General features: G+C 45.3%; 1 protein-coding gene across 2 annotated transcripts in view; it reads right to left on the bottom strand.

Annotated features, from left to right (window-relative positions):
* LOC311140438 (neuroepithelial cell-transforming gene 1 protein-like) overlaps positions 1–17,705 on the bottom strand; it is a 40,680-nt gene that overhangs the window by 7,642 nt on the left and 15,333 nt on the right. Inside the window, exons 2-3 of one of the 2 annotated variants that reach the window (XM_084175496.1) lie at positions 12,313–12,379; positions 8,114–8,176 (exon numbers count right to left, since the gene is read on the bottom strand). In XM_084175496.1, coding sequence (XP_084031622.1) covers positions 8,114–8,176; positions 12,313–12,379 — 130 coding nt within the window. Of the gene's footprint in view, positions 1–1,003; positions 1,293–8,113; positions 8,177–12,312; positions 12,380–17,705 lie in introns of those variants that run through there. The other variant, XM_084175497.1, reaches the window with a different exon arrangement.

Below are 17,705 nucleotides of genomic sequence, written 5' to 3'. Positions count from 1 at the left end.
CTTCCTGAAATCTAACCACAAAGACCTTGAATGGGGGAAGGAAGGAGACTAGAGAAGTGAGTCAAAAAAGGATTCTGCTGACCAGTGGCTCTGTGTGAATCAGAGAAGAGGCACACCTGGGTTTCTACCCCCTGTCCCTTTAATTGTGTGTGAGGAATGCTCTCAGCCTGCTGTGTGAGCACTCACACCTGAGAGACGCTTCACTGCACTCACTGCCAGGGCTCTGAGAAAAGCCCGGGGGGGTTGGGGGAATCCCAACTGGCAAACTAAAATGTGCAATAATGTTGCCATTAAAAGTTCCAACTTCAAACCCCATAAATTCCAAGTTAGAATGTTTTGCAATGAAAGAATACAGTGGTCCTCTGTAGCTCAGCTGGTAGAGCACGGCGCTTGTAACGCCAAGGTAGTGGGTTCGATCCCCGGGACCACCCATACACAAAAATGTATGCACGCATGACTAAGTCTTTGGATAAAAGCGTCTGCTAAATGGCATATTAAGATTAGGTGAGAAGTCGCAAACATGGTGCTAATTTCAGTATGGCTATTTGTCCCCTGCTGCTACACTACTGGTGTGGTACTAGTCATCCCCCAGGGCTAGGCTGCATTACCTGTCTGGGCAGATAGATTCACACAAAAACCAGCAAAGCTAAAGGGATGGATCGTTTTATGACCCCTGCTCAACAGGTTGAAGTTATCTTCAGTCCGACAGTATCATAGAACAGAAATCTCTAAAAGTTTGAATTGAACAAGGTTCTGCCAGAGACTAAACACACACCTTACTAAGGTGCAGAGTTCAGGTAAGATATGAAGCTGTTGTTTACAAGGCATGTGACAAATAAAATTGGATTTGATAGCAGAGATAACAGCTGATTCACTCACAGATCTGATAAGAGAGATTAGTGGCTATCGCAGCAGAGAACAAGTTCCTGTCCAACTGATACCAAATGACAGAGCCAGCAGAAAGAACATATTAGATCAATCACTTCTTCTCCCAGTATCTCACCTCGGACTCTTTGTTGGCTTGGTTCTGACCGTCTATAGCTTGTAGAGTCCGTTTGATAGTCACCAAGCTACCCAGTTCATCGTAAGCCACCATAGCTTTGAGTTAAAAAATCCAACAAGGTTTCTGCTATATCCAGTTAGTCTTCAAATGATGTCCCCCTCTATTCCTCTTCTTCTTGCTCCGCTATGGGACTTCAGAAAACTCCACACACTACTGCTCTCTCATTCTAGACTTTGGTCTGAGGTGGAGTTAGGGAGGGAGGGTTTAAATACTCAGGGCTGGTAAAGGGAGGAGCAAGCTCTCCAAACCCCTCCCACCGTTAAGGTGGGTTACCATTGGAGGAATCAGACTTTTTTTTTTTTTTTTTTGCAGACGCTCTTATCCAGAGCGATTTACAGTTAGTGAGTGCATACATTTTCATACTGGCCCCCGTGGGAAACGAACCCACAACCCTGGCGTTACAAGCGCCATGCTCTACCAACTGAGCTACACAGGGCCTCTTCTTGGACGTGTGAAGAGCTATACAGGCGAAGAACCCTGTTTGCTTTTTGTTGGCGATTCACACACACACTAAATATATTTTTAAAGAATTTACAGAAAACGAGCATGGCTCCTCACAAAGAGAGGATAGTGTGATCACAAACCATGCAAGACACCTGTAGTACTGGGAAAATTCCATGAAGTGAGGCTTCTGTTGTTAAAGTGAATGGAAAAGTTATGCACCATGTGCAGACAGTATTACAGAACAATGATCTCTAAAAGTTTGGCTTGAACAAGGTAGTAACCTGCTAGAGACTAACACACACCCCCTGCTAAGGAATTTTTTTTTACCCAATATTATGATTGCGATTTTACTTGCGAAGTTAGATCAAAACACATCGGTGAACAATTCCGAGTCTATGGTTGGTGTTGTTTGGCATGACAACTAATGAAAAAGCAAGGTACAGTAGACATTGTTGTGACAGGGTAGGAACCAGTGTTAGTCAGAGTTTCCCAGGAGACCCTTATTACATTTGAATGTTACATACATAGCATTAAAAAATATGGATGTCAATATTGCAATTTAGATTAAAATGAGATTAATTGAGCAGCCCTAACTCAGATAAGAGAAACTTGCTTAATGTTTTTAAATGTGTTTTAAAACTAAACTAAATAGAGAAACACCTTCTGAGCTCAGATACTGATGCATCATGTGAAAAAGTAGGCCTAGAGGAATTCTACTTCAGATAATTAATCAAGTCAATTCCTTGAAAACAGCAGTTGTAAATATCCACCTATAGAATCTAGTTCAAACACAACCTATAAGTAGAGTGAACCATCATGTAATAAATATCACCGCTCATTATTGAGGGAGTAAATATGGAACACTTCTTTGTCCCCTGGCTTTCTGGTGTGAAGGGTGTAAAGTGCACCACTGTTTGTTGTCTGCTTTAGCTAACGACAGACAGCTGTTACCAGGCTCTGATCAGCAGGGGATGGGGGCGATCAATTAGAATATCAATAAGGGGGGCCCACTCACTCACCTCCTTATTATATCACACTCCTCACATACATTTACGTCATTTAGCAGACGCTCTTATCCAGAGCGACTTACAAATAGGTGCATTCACCTTATAGCCAGTGGGACTCACACACACGGTCTGCACTGGACCCTGTTTATTGAGGGCAGAAGTGTAGGGTGTGGGGTGGGTTTAAATTAAGGGAGTTTAGTTCGTTATTACCCAGAATGCTAGTAGATACTATAGACTTCCAGTCATTGTGCTAACGCTAGTTAGCAACTTCCTTCAAACTGCACACAGAGACATAAAAATGGTATCCACGAGTTCACCAGACTCTGGGGTAGTAGATAAAGGGCTTCATTGCCAAAATCCTGACGTATCCCTTTAAAAGGTGTGTGTGGGGGGGGGGGGTGTAACTGCATCCAGTTTAACAGTAAAGAGGAAGTGAGAAACTAAACTAAGTTCATTCTGAAACAGAGTTTAAGTAAAACACAAGCTTGCTTCCCTTTTCCTGCACACCAACTCTCATTTCACAGCCAGACACAATCATGCTCCATTTGAATGAAAGTGAACTGAAACTGTGATTTAAGAAGTGAAAACACCTGAAGCTAGCCACTAAACCTTGCACATGTTGCTACATACCCATATAACTGCTGCGCAAATGGACTGCAGAATGCAAGGTGTTGATTGTGTGATGGACTGGATAATGTGCTGAGGTGCTATGTGGTGGAAGGGCTGTAAAACCTTGCTATTCATTTAGCCACAGTCTGTGTGTGTGTGTGTGTGTCTGTTTTGAGCAAATTAATTAGACCAATGTGAAGGCTAAAATTCACCCTCCTGTGTAAATACTGAGGTGTGAAACAGGACATATGCAACTAAGCATGTGTGAGAGTGAGAAAGTGTGTTTGTGTGTGTGTGTGTGGTGACAGAAGTGAGAGAAACCCCAGATGGGTTATTGTTGCTAAACTACATGAGGATTGGCACCATGGTTGGGAATGTGTTCATTAGGACTGTCTGTTTACTCTGAGGTAAAACTGATCATGTTATATAGACCAACGGGGCTCTGGAAGTCTGGCCTACATCACTCCACAAGCAGTGTCCACTCCACAAACTGGCCCAACTAGTGGCTAGTCAGGATTCACACCTCAGGGCAAGGTGTCAAATGGTAAATAATAGCCCAGGGGGCAAAGTCTCACTACATGTTGATTTGGGTGATGATTGGATTCCTTGTGAAAAGGGGACCGCAGTTGGCCAGAAGGAAGGATGGTGTGAATGATTATTCAGGTGAGACTGAATAATAATATTTACAAAATGTCTGTTTGCTGGAATATGAATCAGGATACGAACAGTCCGGAGGAGATAGACTATAACTACACCACTGCCCCAGCGTACATTTCCAGTGCAGAAGGTCATGATTGATTGTATGCGAATGTCTGTGTATACAGGAAAAGAGGCTGTTTTGTGCAATCATCCAGGCACAGGGAAGACAACGCGGTGCATCCCCGTGTTAGTCACTCCGTGTGGGGATACCTGAGGCTCAGCCACCCCTCTGTCTGGGCCATTACCCGTGAGCGAACCACCGCATTTAACCATGGCAAGGGGACTGGGAATATGGCAGAATACAAACAGTGTAACTACTCACTTCGCAGGGCAATTAAAACAGGTAAAACATCAGTATAGAGACAAAGTGGAGTCTCAATTCAACGGCTCAGACACGAGACATATGTGGCAGGGTCTACAGACAATCACGGACTACAAAAGGAAAAGTAGCCATAGCATTACCCTCCAGTCTACTGCAGTACCTCCCTGACAGGAACAAACAGAGCTCTGGGGCTTACATCCCCTCCACATCAGCAGTACAGGAAAAGGCTAGTGTTTCATTAGAGCTCTGGAGAAGGCATAACAGCCAACACTGTCTAAAGGGACGCGTTCACTCAACAAGTGGTGGAACCATTGCCCCCTGGTGGTGTGAGTTTGGTGCAAGAATTCAGGTACAACAGATGGCAGATGTGATCTAGTATGAATCTAATATTATTGGATTATTTCTCCCTGTATACATTTGGTCTGTGAGTCCTTATTTGGGCAGGCAGGAAGAGAATAGGCCTACGGGTGTTTATATACTATGATGAACCACGGCTTTAGTGTGATCGTCTCAAACAAGCCCAGGCACTCCAAGATTGAGTGGGCCAAGAGAAAGAAAGATCGTTTCGTTTCTGATACACCAACTCCTGTATTGCCCCATTTCTCACTATTTGGAATTTGCCTCATTTGATCTCTTTCCATTCTTCCCCACCTTCCACCTCTACCTGTTTCCCAACTTCCTGTGGTCTCATTCCTCCCTCTGTCCCTCATCCCTCTGCCTTACTGCCAATCAACCTAGAAAAACTAAAGTAGTCTGTCTCTTCAGCAGCTATTGGAGGGGAGATGAGGACAGGGCTTCTTATCCAGCAGTGCCCCACTAAAACCCATCACAGAGTAGCCATTAAAAACAATACCAGAGATAGCTTTCACACCAGACAAACGTCCCCCGTTTACTCAATAGTTTACTTAAGTGTGTTTTACTCAGTGCACACACCCAGGGCTTCTCTGGTTGCTACCAAACAGTGTGGCGGTAACCAAGAACCACAGGTTTGTCATGACACGGATCAATGCCACATTCATAGAGTGCACACACACACACACACACACACACACACACACACACACACACACACACACACACACACACACACACACACACACACACACACACACACACACACACACACACACACACACACACACACACACACACACACACACACACACACACACACACACACACACACACACACACACACACACACACACACACACGTCTAGCTAACCCACCAAGCAAACATGCAGAAGAGAAAAAGAGGTATGGTCAAAGGAGCTGGGAAAGTCACAACTTGTGGCTTCTGGTTTTTCAAGGAACCCGGATTCCAGCCAGGACTAGCGATACTCAATACAAGTGTGCAGCATTTACAGCAAACACCTTCTAGTCAGCTACTCAACCCTCCTACCCTGTATTTATTGTGGCAACATTTTGGCTCTCTGGGCGAGCGTGCAGGTGGCAGGTCAAACCTGGAGGGGTGAGGAGGAGGGGGGCAGAGAACTATATAACAATAGAAGTAGCCTATTGTTTCTAGGTTGTTTACCTGTCTCAACCCCCTCCACTTGGGCCAAAGAGCCAGACAGCAGGGGGTGGTTGAAGATGTATTTGGGGAGGTGTGTGGGGGAGGGGAGTGGATCTGGTCTGGTGCAACAGGTTTGCGAATAGGCCGAGATGCATTTAGATCTTCTTGAGTTATACAGCGTTGTTCTGAAGTAGCCTACATACAATGTGGTTTTGAATTATGTACAGTGGGCAAATTTTAGAGCAGATGGGTTAACAAACTGTAGTTTGCCTGTGTTTAGTTTAAACCAAAGCACATATTTTGCCTGTTGGAGCACGCTGTTAAGGGCTGGCCACATGAGGGGAAAAATGCAACCAATCGCACAATCATCCTAAATTCTAATAAGAAATTAGGTGGTGTTTTTTGTCTTACATTAAAACTATAATATGCTATTATATTCAGTTATGTTATGTAGAATACCATCATTATGTGATCTTGTATGCAGACATTGATTCAGCTTTGATCTAACTTTATTAAAACAAGCACCATTCGCCAGAGTAGACCATTCTCCTAGCAGCCGAATGAGTCCATTTGACATTTTAGTCATTTAACAGATGCTCTTATCCAGAGCGACTTACAGCAGCAATTAGGGTTAAGAGCCTTGCTCAAGGGCACAACAGATTTTTCTAATCAGATGAATAATTGTACCCAGTTCAATTTCACACCAACCTCTATGGACAGGCCAAATTCTTAGTAAACACGTACGCTTTTTATGCTCAATCGGTGACATGTCTGGTGACTATGCAGGCCATGGAAGAAGTGGGAAATTTTCAGCTTCCAGGAATTGTGTACAGATCCTTGCGACATGGGGCTGTGCATTATCAGGCTGAAACATGAGGTGACTACCAGTGGAAATGGCTCAAATCTGATTAAGCGTAATGATGTAGGGTTGTTTATAAACTGTGATGGGCATATCTTTTTAATGCACTACTATCAAGTCTACAATCCAAAAATTGTAAAGTGGTTATCCCACTGGCTATAGGGTGAACGCACCAATTGGTGAGTCGCTCTGGATAAGAGCGTCTGCTAAATGTCGTAAATGTGCCCTTGAGCAAGGCACTTAACCCTAATTGCTCCTGTAAGTCGCTCTGGATAAGAGCGTCTGCTAAATGACTAAAATGTAAATGTAAATGTAAGTCTCATCAGGTCACCCTCAACTTTCGAGTATTTTCAGACCCAAACATTTCACTGAAGAAATATGAAGTGATCCAAAAAGCAAAATTAGGCTCCGCTGGGGAGCAACGGACTAATTCCAATAAACTTGCCAAGCGATATTTCACTAGAAGTCATAGTTGGGCAACAATGGAGAGAGGGATGATTCACTAGCCCTCTCCTCTGGCATCAAAAGTATAAGTTTTTCCTAGAAATGTGGCCTGTCATAGTGGTTTTTGAGTAATTGAATCTGATTAGACAGAAAAGAAAGAAGAGTGCTTGTTATGTTTTGAGTGTGATAATTATACCCTGAATATAACCTTGTTATTGTTATTTTATTGTGTTACTTTGATTTTTTATTTAGTAAATATTTTCTTAACTATTTCTTGAACTGCATTGTTAGTTAAGGGCTTGTAAGTAAGCATTTCACAGAAAAGTCTACGCCGGTTGTATTCGGCGTATGTGACAAATAAGATTTGATTTGATGAAGACAGCTTGTCTGTCCAAACGTTGGTTATTCAATTCTTGTATCTGAGCTCCTAGAGTGAGCGGCTCTCCTTTTCTTTTCAAGTGTTCTACTCCGCTAGCCAGCACCTCGCTAAAACAGGTGTGCCTTTCTTTCGCCTCCAGATTGGAGTGTGATAATGAAACAATCGGTGAAAACAGAGAGCATTGCTATGGGTGATTATCAAGAATATCCTTTTACGTTGGAATAATGGTGACAGGCCTAGGGTGTGTGAGTCAAACACCCAGACAACAACAGACCCACATTCTAAGGACGTTGACCAACCATCGAGTCCTGATCGTCAACTTACAAAAAACAAGAATCATAGTTAACTACAGTAGATTTGGTGGGAAAATTCCCCAAACATGAGTTGATGAGTGTTGTGATGGTTGCTGTAAACAAACATGGTCCTTATCTGGATGGTTTTCAGTGATATGCTCAAGTATCACAAACAAACAGGACGGGGCTAGACTTTGGATCGGCTATAGGCCTAGCTTCTTCAGACCTCAGCCAAAGATATACTGAGGTCAGGAAACCGTCCTCCATGTTGGCACCAAACAATCCAATGCATTAACATTCTAAATCTAGAATGCAATTTCCCGTACATTCATGAATGTCAACAACTCTTGGGGACAACAACAGTTTACAGAGCTGTGTGCATCACTTTGACAAACGGATCTAGGACCAGTAATGCTGGTTCAGGGTATCTATATTGTGAACTCAGATCAGTGATATGGGCCGGTTCATTGTGTTTTACCTTCAAGTCAAAGCTGCACAGGCTGACTGCATCAGAGACATCCTTCTCTCTGCGCTTCCGCTTCTGGGGACAGATAGAAATGAGATTGTTATTATTCAAATTTAGACAGATAAAAACTTACCCATATCTATTATATACACAGGTAGACACACCAATACTCCCACAGATACTCTTAGGCAGATACCCAAATAGCTTCACACAAAACAACTACACATAGTCTGGACTTAGATAAGAACAGACAACCACCATCACTCTGCCCCATTACCCTGTCCCATCCTGGTCTCATTGGTTTGAGAATAGCCCCAGTGAAGTGAAGAACTGCCCTATTGCTAAGCCTTATTGCCCCAGGGACAATGTTCACCCCTGGAGGTTCCATTGGGAACAGGAAAGGGTTTTAATGAAGCACAAGCGCACTTTAACACCTGGGGAGAAGACCAGCTGGCAGGTGAGATGAGTTCTGGCCCTGAGTTTGTGTGTATGTGACTAGGGCTGTAAAGGCTGAAGGAGCGCTGGGCTTGCCTGACCGCCGGGGCTCTTAGGGTTCTGTCATTATGGCACATTAACGATGGAGTGAGTAGAGGCCATCACAGGGCATTCAGGAAGCCGAGAAGTGACCACCGGTGTGCAGAGAGAGACTGGACAGGGTAGGACAGTTTGTTGAGGTAGTTGTTTGTTTTGAATAATTTGTTTTGAAGGGGGTAAATGGGCATTTCTTCCTCAAACCTACTAGCTTTCCCACAGTAAAAAGAACTCCTTGTGCAATATCTGATCACACGAGGTGAGAAAATTGTCAATTTGCATGGTTCATACATTTCAAGGGGACACAAGGGGCCTACATATGCAATGCCCCAGATAAGAGAACAAAGCTAGATGATAAGCTAACCTACTGAGGGGAGTGAACAGTGCTTTGGCTAACAGAGAGTTGCACAATACTACAGTACAGCTCCTAATCAAGAGATTCTCATTTAGTGCTACAGCGGTTGAATACAGTAGTTTCACGCTCAGTCAGTTTTTTAAAAGGTAGGCTAATTGAGGCAGTTAGATCCTTTGCTGAAGCTAATGAGGGAAGTGGGATCATGGATCAATCAATTAAACTCTTGTTTATAGTAGAGCTGATGGTAAAAGGAGAATCTGTACCTGGCAATCTGATCAAAAGGCTACAGTGCAGCCAGTAATCATCAACTAGCTATAAAAGGCTCTTTAATCAGCTAGTGACTGTGAACGACTAATCATTAAGCTGATCCCCATTCAAAAAGGAATCAAAGTGACCAGAGAAACCCCCATTAATGCCTTGTTATTATCATCAGAGGGCTTAACTGTTTGAGAGCCTTAAAATGTAATTGTGCTAGGTTAGCTTTTAAAATAACGATTGGTTTTGGGTCCGTTTGTGATTCAATCATCAAAAGGGTGGGCCAGGTTAGAGGGAAAGTTTACACTGGCCTAGAGACAATGTAGCAGCACCTCGGCTCATGAACCTAACAACCTAGTGGCTATGCAATGCAAGTCTGGGCTAGAGGGGTCCTCTCTTCAGAGCCTCCCCCAGACAACAAGGCTTGTTTGAGGGCAGTTTGCTGAGTCTCTTTTGACTGCTGCTGCCCATGCAAATGATACAGTTTCACATTACCATGACATCATGGGCTAGACTGACCTTTTAAACAAACCCAGCTTAGGCCTGAGATAAAAGGGCATTCATGTCATGTGGATGTGGAATTCGATATAAAGAACTAGGTGATATTTGTTAAGCATGTTCTGCTTGATAGAAAGGTAGAGGAGATACACATTGATTACACAGAGAGGGGGAAACAGTGAGAGAAGGAGAGAGTGGTAGCCGGGGCGGCAGGTAGCTTAGTGGTTAAGAGCGTTGTGCCAGTAACCGAAAGGTTGCTGGTTCTGAGCCAACTAGGTGAAAAATCTGTCGATGTGCCCTTGAGCAAGGCACTTAACCCTAATTGCTCATGTAAGTCGCTCTGGATAAGAGCGTCTGCTAAATGACTAAAATGTAAAAAAATGGAAGGGGAGAGGTGTAGAAAGGGTCGAGTGGGGGTTGGGACTGCGGCAACAGTGGAGTTCCTTCTTTTCTCCCTTTCTCTCTCCCTCTAGGGCACAACAGTAACCCTGGCCTATTATTGTGGTGGCCTGTTTGTGTGTGTCACATGGAAATGGCTCAATAAAACCATGACTTGGTCAGCTGCCAGAATACACAACCTGTCTGGCTCTATGTAATTACCAGCACAAAGCAAAGCTAGGAGGTAGGTAGGCCTAGAAAAAGGTGGGGGCAGTGGGGCCGTCACAGTCGACACTGTGTCAAGGAATGCCATTGACTCAAGAGATTCTAGAACAGAGACTATGATAATCAGTGGTCATACTTAGTATCCCACCTCAGTCTTTTGGTATGTGCTGGGTTGGTTAATGGTGACATCATTTAATTAGGGCGCTTGCACTTAAACACAGGGACACGCACATAGGCACATCAAAATACAATCTCAATTCCTAGGCACACACTTTGACACACATACACATGCCTGTTTGAAGTGGGAACGTTTGCATGGAAAGCGACGCTGACTGACATTCTGGCCGTCTGAACACGTCGCTGGGAGAGACCCTCTCCTATTAATTACCCGCCTACATTCATACAACAGCAGTTGGGTTTGATCTGTTGCTTTTCTTGCACAGAGCTGGAAACCTAAATCACATTCTCAACATTAAAGAACTGCCCTGAGGCCTTGCTAATGTAGTCTGAGACACTATGATAAACACTGCAGTCTCCTTCATCCCCAAGGCCAGCCCTGCCTAAACACTCCTACCTGTACTGTACTATACCAGCCCCAGCCTCCAGAAAGTCCCGTACCTACCCACATCAAAGCACAGGATCCTCCTGATCTTATTCAGGTTTCAAGGTGGCGATAAGAGAGGATGAGAGACAAAAGGAGAAGAAAGGAGCCCACCGTTTCTTTTCTATATTTCTCTCTCTTTGGGTTGAGTTATAAAGGTGAGATAATAGGGGAGTCGTGTGAGGGAGGGGGGTATCCTAGGTAACAAGGGCCGTATGCTTTTAGAGGTTGAACTAAGCGTGCCAGTTAAAGAAAATTAGGGGAATCAAAGGCAACGTTTGGCACGAGATGAAGAGTCTCTGGCCTCCTCTCCTCTATCCCTCCCTCTTTCCTCCTCCTCCTCCTCCTCCTCCTCCTCCTCTACTCGGCTCAGATGAGCGATGGATAGGGTTTCAGCTGAGGTTCACTCATAAACCCTGGAATGCTCCAGGCCTTGTCGTTCCGTTCCTTTCTCTAATCTCTCAACTCTGTTTCCAATCACCAATTTAGGTCTAGGTTTTACTGTAAACAGCAGGCCGGCCAATCTGAGAGGAACGAGAGCTATGTTGATTCCATTATGTTGAAGGGGAAATAGGAACAGTAAGATTTCCTGGTTTGTTTACTGTTGGGTCTGTCCTGTGCCTGGCATCAGCTGTGAGGGAGCCATGCAATTAAAAAGTTCCTGAATGGAGGATTAGATGGACCTGCAGAGTGCTTACATCACCTCTCACTCAGAGGTGATTGCGAGTTGCCAAAAGAAACTGCACTGGCATGTATACATACTTAGCATCAGTTCACATGGTTTCTGATGCTGCATGAGCGATTCAAGGTTTATTTTGAATGCCTTTATTTTGGGGATCAAGGCTATCATGAACTATACTGATTCCAGATGAGTAATACATGTGTAAGTGACACCATCATCCACTATGGAGTAATGGGTGAAGACTGGGTTACAATGAACTATGTTCTGAATACTGATACACAGGTGATGCCGGATGCATCCAAGATGCAGTCCAAACCTCCCCTCAAAACCTTAAGACCAAAGTGGATCAGTCATTTGTCTTTATCATTTACCTAAACCTAATACACAGAGTCAGTATCTGTGGTCCAAGTCAGAGGGACTTTACAGCTTTGAATGTCCTATGAGAATGAACAGGTCCACTTGCTTCCGTGCCTGTTTAAAAACACCAAGGCCAGATTTGAAGCCAAAACAGACAGTTATGACAGGGACAGGCACTCTCCGTCCGCACAAACAGGCCAGAAAGCCATAATCATCCCAAACAATGCCAGGACAAAATATGGATGATAAAGGAATGACCCGAGGTACCGGTCCTGTGAGGGAACAGGGAGACACAAAAACAAGTGCAGCTGGATGGAGGCTGTACTCACCAGACTGAAGTCCCACTGAGGTCCAGGGGTGAGGAAGGTGAAGGAACTCCCTCTTCTCAGTCCAGGCCTACAAGATGAAGATGGAAATGATTGCATGTTTAACTAGTACAACATTAATAACACCATACACCATAATTCAAAAGGTGACACTACTAATATAGCTTTACATCTCAGGGTACGAGGTGACATCACACGCCACAACTCCACCAGGTAACAACCACACAATCCCACAATGTCCAATGCCGCATGCAAGAATGCAAGCTCACCCCTGCCTTGCGAACATTCAATCATGGTAGTGCAGGAAGAGCCTCAGAAACATAAATTACTCCAGTCATTCAGTGCCTTCCCCGAAGACCCATTCAGACAGAGAGCCATGCTCAGGTGCCACCGTATAAGTCTGTGGCACACGGTGTATGGGAGTATTGGCTCTGGTACATACCACAGCCTGTTGTAGCCATAGCGATGTCCCCTTCGCTGCATCCTCAGACAGCCAGCTAGGATAGACACCCAGGAGAGTAGACCCAGTCAGAGAGCTGTCTTTCACCCCTCACTTGCTGTGCAGCACCCACAGGGTTACCAGGTCTCCAAGATGTCATCGCATTACTATTTTCTCGCTCTTTCTATCTATAGGACAGACCGTCTACCCCTCAAAACACGTGTAGGAGGAGCCCCCTACCTACGCCTTTCCTAAAATGGGGAAAGAAAGCAACTGTTCTACCTCCTGTCAGAAGTTTGTTTGTTGAGGGCCTAAGCAGGGAGTGCTTTTTATGAAATACACAGATGAAGCAGGCCTACTGCTCTATTTCGGTCACCCCAAACCTCATGTAACCCCTCAATCTTTAATCATTGACGATAACCTGATGAGGGCGAGAACTGTATTTTAGGTATTTTTGAGGGGTTACATCAGTCTGGCCATTAGAGTGGGCTAGATTAGGCCAGATCAGGACAAATTGAGGGCTCTTAGACAAAGCACAAGCTTGTCCCTCTGTCTGACTAGATGATTACCCTTCAGACAGGCGCCCTGTCAGCACACCTAAAAAGTATTGGATTTCTATTATGGCCCTGTTACACGCTGAGAACAACCCACATTAGTGATGATGAAGCCAATTGGATGGCTTTCAAAAGACCAGAGTGAGTTAAAGTCAAAGTGTAACTTAGATGACCACTCATATCTTCTGAAACCGTAAACAATATTTTCCAATATAAACAAGATCATATCTGAAAACAGAGTGGCGATAATGGTCTTACTATATCGAGAGACCTCAAAGGAAAATCAACCTCTACAATCCTGACATTCTTTCCATGATTCCTCTGAACACTTGTCTCTAGCATGTGTTCCTGTGGTACTGCTGTTACTGGGCCAAGTCATTCCAGTCATTCTGTTGGCCTGCCTGCCCCTTATTGTGGTTGCTACAGGTGGCATTGTCCACAGTGACACAGCACTTATCTATAGTGTAGGGCGCCGACCTCCACTCTACCGCTTCCTATGTGGTCTGCACTCAGAATCGGTACTGAATGACTAGTAGTGGAGGCCTAGAGGACAGTGGAGGAATTCCCTAAGTGGGGGAGCAGAGAGAAGGAGACTGATGAGTGTGTGACGGAGAGAGAGAGCGAGAGAAAGAGAAAGAATGAGTGTGAGAGCCAAAAACATCAGGCGTTCAGACAAGACAAACAGGAAGAAAAATAAGACTAGATTACAAGGAATAAGGGCACAGATAAAGAGAGGGGAGATGGATGGGAGAGCAAAGTCAACAAGAATAAAATCGATTCTAAAGAAGGAGAGAGAAATGAAGGAAAGCTTTGACTATGTACAGACTCAGTGAGCATAGCCTTGCTATTGAGAAAGGCCGCCGTAGGCAGACCTGGCTCTCAAGAGAAGACATGCTATGTGCACACTGGCCACAAAATGAGGTGGAAACTGAGCTGCACTTCCATACCGCCTGCCAAATGTATGACCATATTAGAAAACCCACATTTCCCTCAGATTACACAGACCCACAAAGAATTTGAAAACAAATCCAATTTTGATAAACTCCCATATCGATTGGGTGAAATACCACAGTGTGCCATCACAGCAGCAAGATTTGTGACCTGTTGCCACAAGAAAAGGGCAACCAGTGAAGAACAAACACCATTGTAAATTCAACCCATATTTATATTTATTTATTTTCCCATTTGCACATCGTTAGAACACTGTATATAGCCATATTATATTTGAAATGTCTCTATTCCTTTGGAACTTGTGTACTGTTCATTATTTATTTGACTTGCTTTGGCAATGTAAACATGATAAGATAGATAAGATAGATAAGATAGATAAGATAGATAAGATAGATAGGATAACATACATTCTATCTATCTATGTTAGGGGAACCGGTGTGTTCTTTAGACTCCAGGAACACAGAGGTATGTGAGGTGATGTATGAAGCTATGCTGCTACGCTGTGACAACCTGGGTGGTTCACTGGTGTCTGCCTGCTGGTGGTGCGACTTCAAGTTCACTCTGAGGAATGCAATGGGGCTTCACAGGAACACCAATCACACTGGGGCAGGGCTGACTACTGTCACTAAACAATGACAGGCGTGGGCCCTAGGAACTATGCGAAACTAGCAGTATATGACAATAGTTCCATCAGAAGAAGCCAAGGGACGGCCAGGGCAGGGCTATTTCTAAGACAGTGGTCAAAACATGAACGCACATATTACCACCACTCCTGTCTCTCCTTCTCCCCCTCTGTCTCATCATTCTAAACAAACACAGTAAAGGGTACAGGATGTAATAATGCAGAAAAGAATGCCTGTAGAGCTCCTTTAAAGCAGAAAATAATTCCACCCAGACTGGGAAAGGCGTTTCCTAAAAGGATTTAGGCCTAATCATGTGATGTTTTTGAAGGTTCTTCCTCTGATGCACACTTTGTATCCTCCCGGCCGGCTCGGTCCTCCCCTCCAGCTCCGTGGCTTGATGACTCATTGCGAGCTCACAGAACAGAGCTCCGGGCAGCGGAGCGGAAATGGAAGAAAACTAAACTCCCTGCCGACCTGGTATCTTTTCACTCCCTCCTCTCTACATTTTCTTCATCTGTTTCTGCTGCTAAGGCCACTTTCTACCACTCTAAATTCCAAGCATCTGCCTCTAACCCTAGGAAGCTCTTTGCCACATTTTCCTCCCTCCTGAATCCTCCCCCCCCCCCGCCCCCCCCTCCTCTCTCTCTGTGGATGACTTCGTCAACCACTTTGAAAAGAAGGTTGACGACATTCGATCCTCGTTTGTTAAGTCTAATGACACTGCTGGTCCTACTCACACTGCCCTACCCTATACTTTGACTTCTTTCTCCCCTCTCTCTCCAGATAAAATCCTGCGACTTGTGACTGCAGGCCGCCCAACAACCTGCCCGCTTGACCCCATCCCCTCCTCTCTTCTCCAGACCATCTCCGGTGACCTTCTCCCCTACCTCACCTCGCTGATCAACTCATCCTTGACCGCTGGCCATGTCCCTTCCGTCTTCAAGAGAGCGAGAGTTGCTCCCCTTCTCAAGAAACCAACACTCGATCCCACTGATGTCAACAACTACAGACCAGTATCCCTTCTTTCTTTTCTTTCCAAAACTATTGAGCGTGCCGTCTTTAGCCAACTCTCTTGCTATCTCTCTCAGAATGACCTTCTTGATCCTAACCAGTCAGGTTTCAGGACTGGTCATTCAACTGAGACTGCTCTTCTCTGTGTCACGGAGGCTCTCCGCACTGCTAAAGCTAACTCTCTCTCCTCTGCTCTTGTCCTTCTAGACCTGTCTGCTGCCTTTGATACTGTGAACCATCAGATCCTCCTCTCCACCCTCTCCGAGCTGGGCATCTCCGGCGCGGCTCACTCCTGGATTGCGTCCTACCTGACCGGTCGCTCCTACCAAGTGGCGTGGCGAGAAGCTGTCTCCGCACCACGTGCTCTCACCACTGGTGTCCCCCAGGGCTCAGTTCTAGGCCCTCTCCTTTTCTCCCTATACACCAAGTCACTTGGCTCTGTCATATCCTCACATGGCCTCTCCTATCATTGCTACGCTGACGATACACAACTAATCTTCTCCTTTCCCCCTTCTGATAACCAGGTGGCGAATCGCATCTCTGCATGTCTGGCAGACATATCAGTATGGATGACGGATCACCACCTCAAGCTGAACCCTGGCAAGACGGAGCTGCTCTTCCTCCCGGGGAAGGACTGCCCGTTCCATGATCTGGCCATCACGGTTGACAACTCCGCTGTGTCCTCCTCCCAGAGTGCGAAGAGCCTAGGCGTGACCCTGGACAACACCCTGTCGTTCTCCGCCAACATCAAGGCGGTGACCCGCTCCTGCAGGTTCATGCTCTACAACATTCGGAGAGTACGACCCTGCCTTACACAGGAAGCGGCACAGGTCCTAATCCAGGCACTTGTCATCTCCCGTCTGGACTACTGCAACTCGCTGTTGGCTGGCCTCCCTGCCTGTGCCATTAAACCCCTACAACTCATCCAGAATGCCGCAGCCCGTCTGGTGTTCAACCTTCCCAAGTTCTCTCACGTCACCCCCCTCCTCCACTGGCTTCCAGTTGAAGCTCGCATCCGCTACAAGACCATGGTGCTTGCCTATGGAGCAGTGAGGGGAACGGCACCTCTGTACCTTCGGGCTCTGATCAGTCCCTACACCCAAACGAGGGCATTGCGTTCATCCACCTCTGGCCTGCTGGCTCCCCTTCCTCTGCGGAAGCATAGTTCCCGCTCAGCCCAGTCAAAACTGTTCGCTGCTCTGGCACCCCAATGGTGGAACAAGCTCCCTCACGACGCCAGGACAGCGGAGTCACTTACCACCTTCCGGAGACATTTGAAACCCCACCTCTTTAAGGAATACCTGGGATAGGATAAAGTAATCCTTCTACCCCCCCCCCCCCCCCCCAAACATTGTAAAGTGGTTATCCCACTGGCTATAGGGTGAACGCACCAATTGGTGAGTCGCTCTGGATAAGAGCGTCTGCTAAATGACGTAAATGTGCCCTTGAGCAAGGCACTTAACCCTAATTGCTCCTGTAAGTCGCTCTGGATAAGAGCGTCTGCTAAATGACTAAAATGTAAATGTAAATGTACAGTAAATTATATCAAAGTGATATCATCCTAGAGTGATTAGGCCAGTGTTGCTTTCACTCACATTTCTGACCCACACACCAGATAACAGTCACACCTGATCATTGCCTAAATCGATTATTTCAGATGCTGTAATGTTGATGGGACGTAACGTTGTGTAGAGGGTTATGGGTCATTCAACTGACAAAACATCCCAATGACAAAACGAATGATTATTTTAGACTTTTATCTGACCGTACCTGTGTGGACCGGATGTTTACAGATGCTGACCTGCTTAAAAACAGAGA

The sequence above is a fragment of the Coregonus lavaretus genome (genome assembly GCF_964263955.1).
Source record: "Coregonus lavaretus genome assembly, chromosome: 13".
NCBI lineage: Eukaryota > Metazoa > Chordata > Actinopteri > Salmoniformes > Salmonidae > Coregonus > Coregonus lavaretus.
This window is presented reverse-complemented; position numbering and strand designations above follow the sequence as displayed.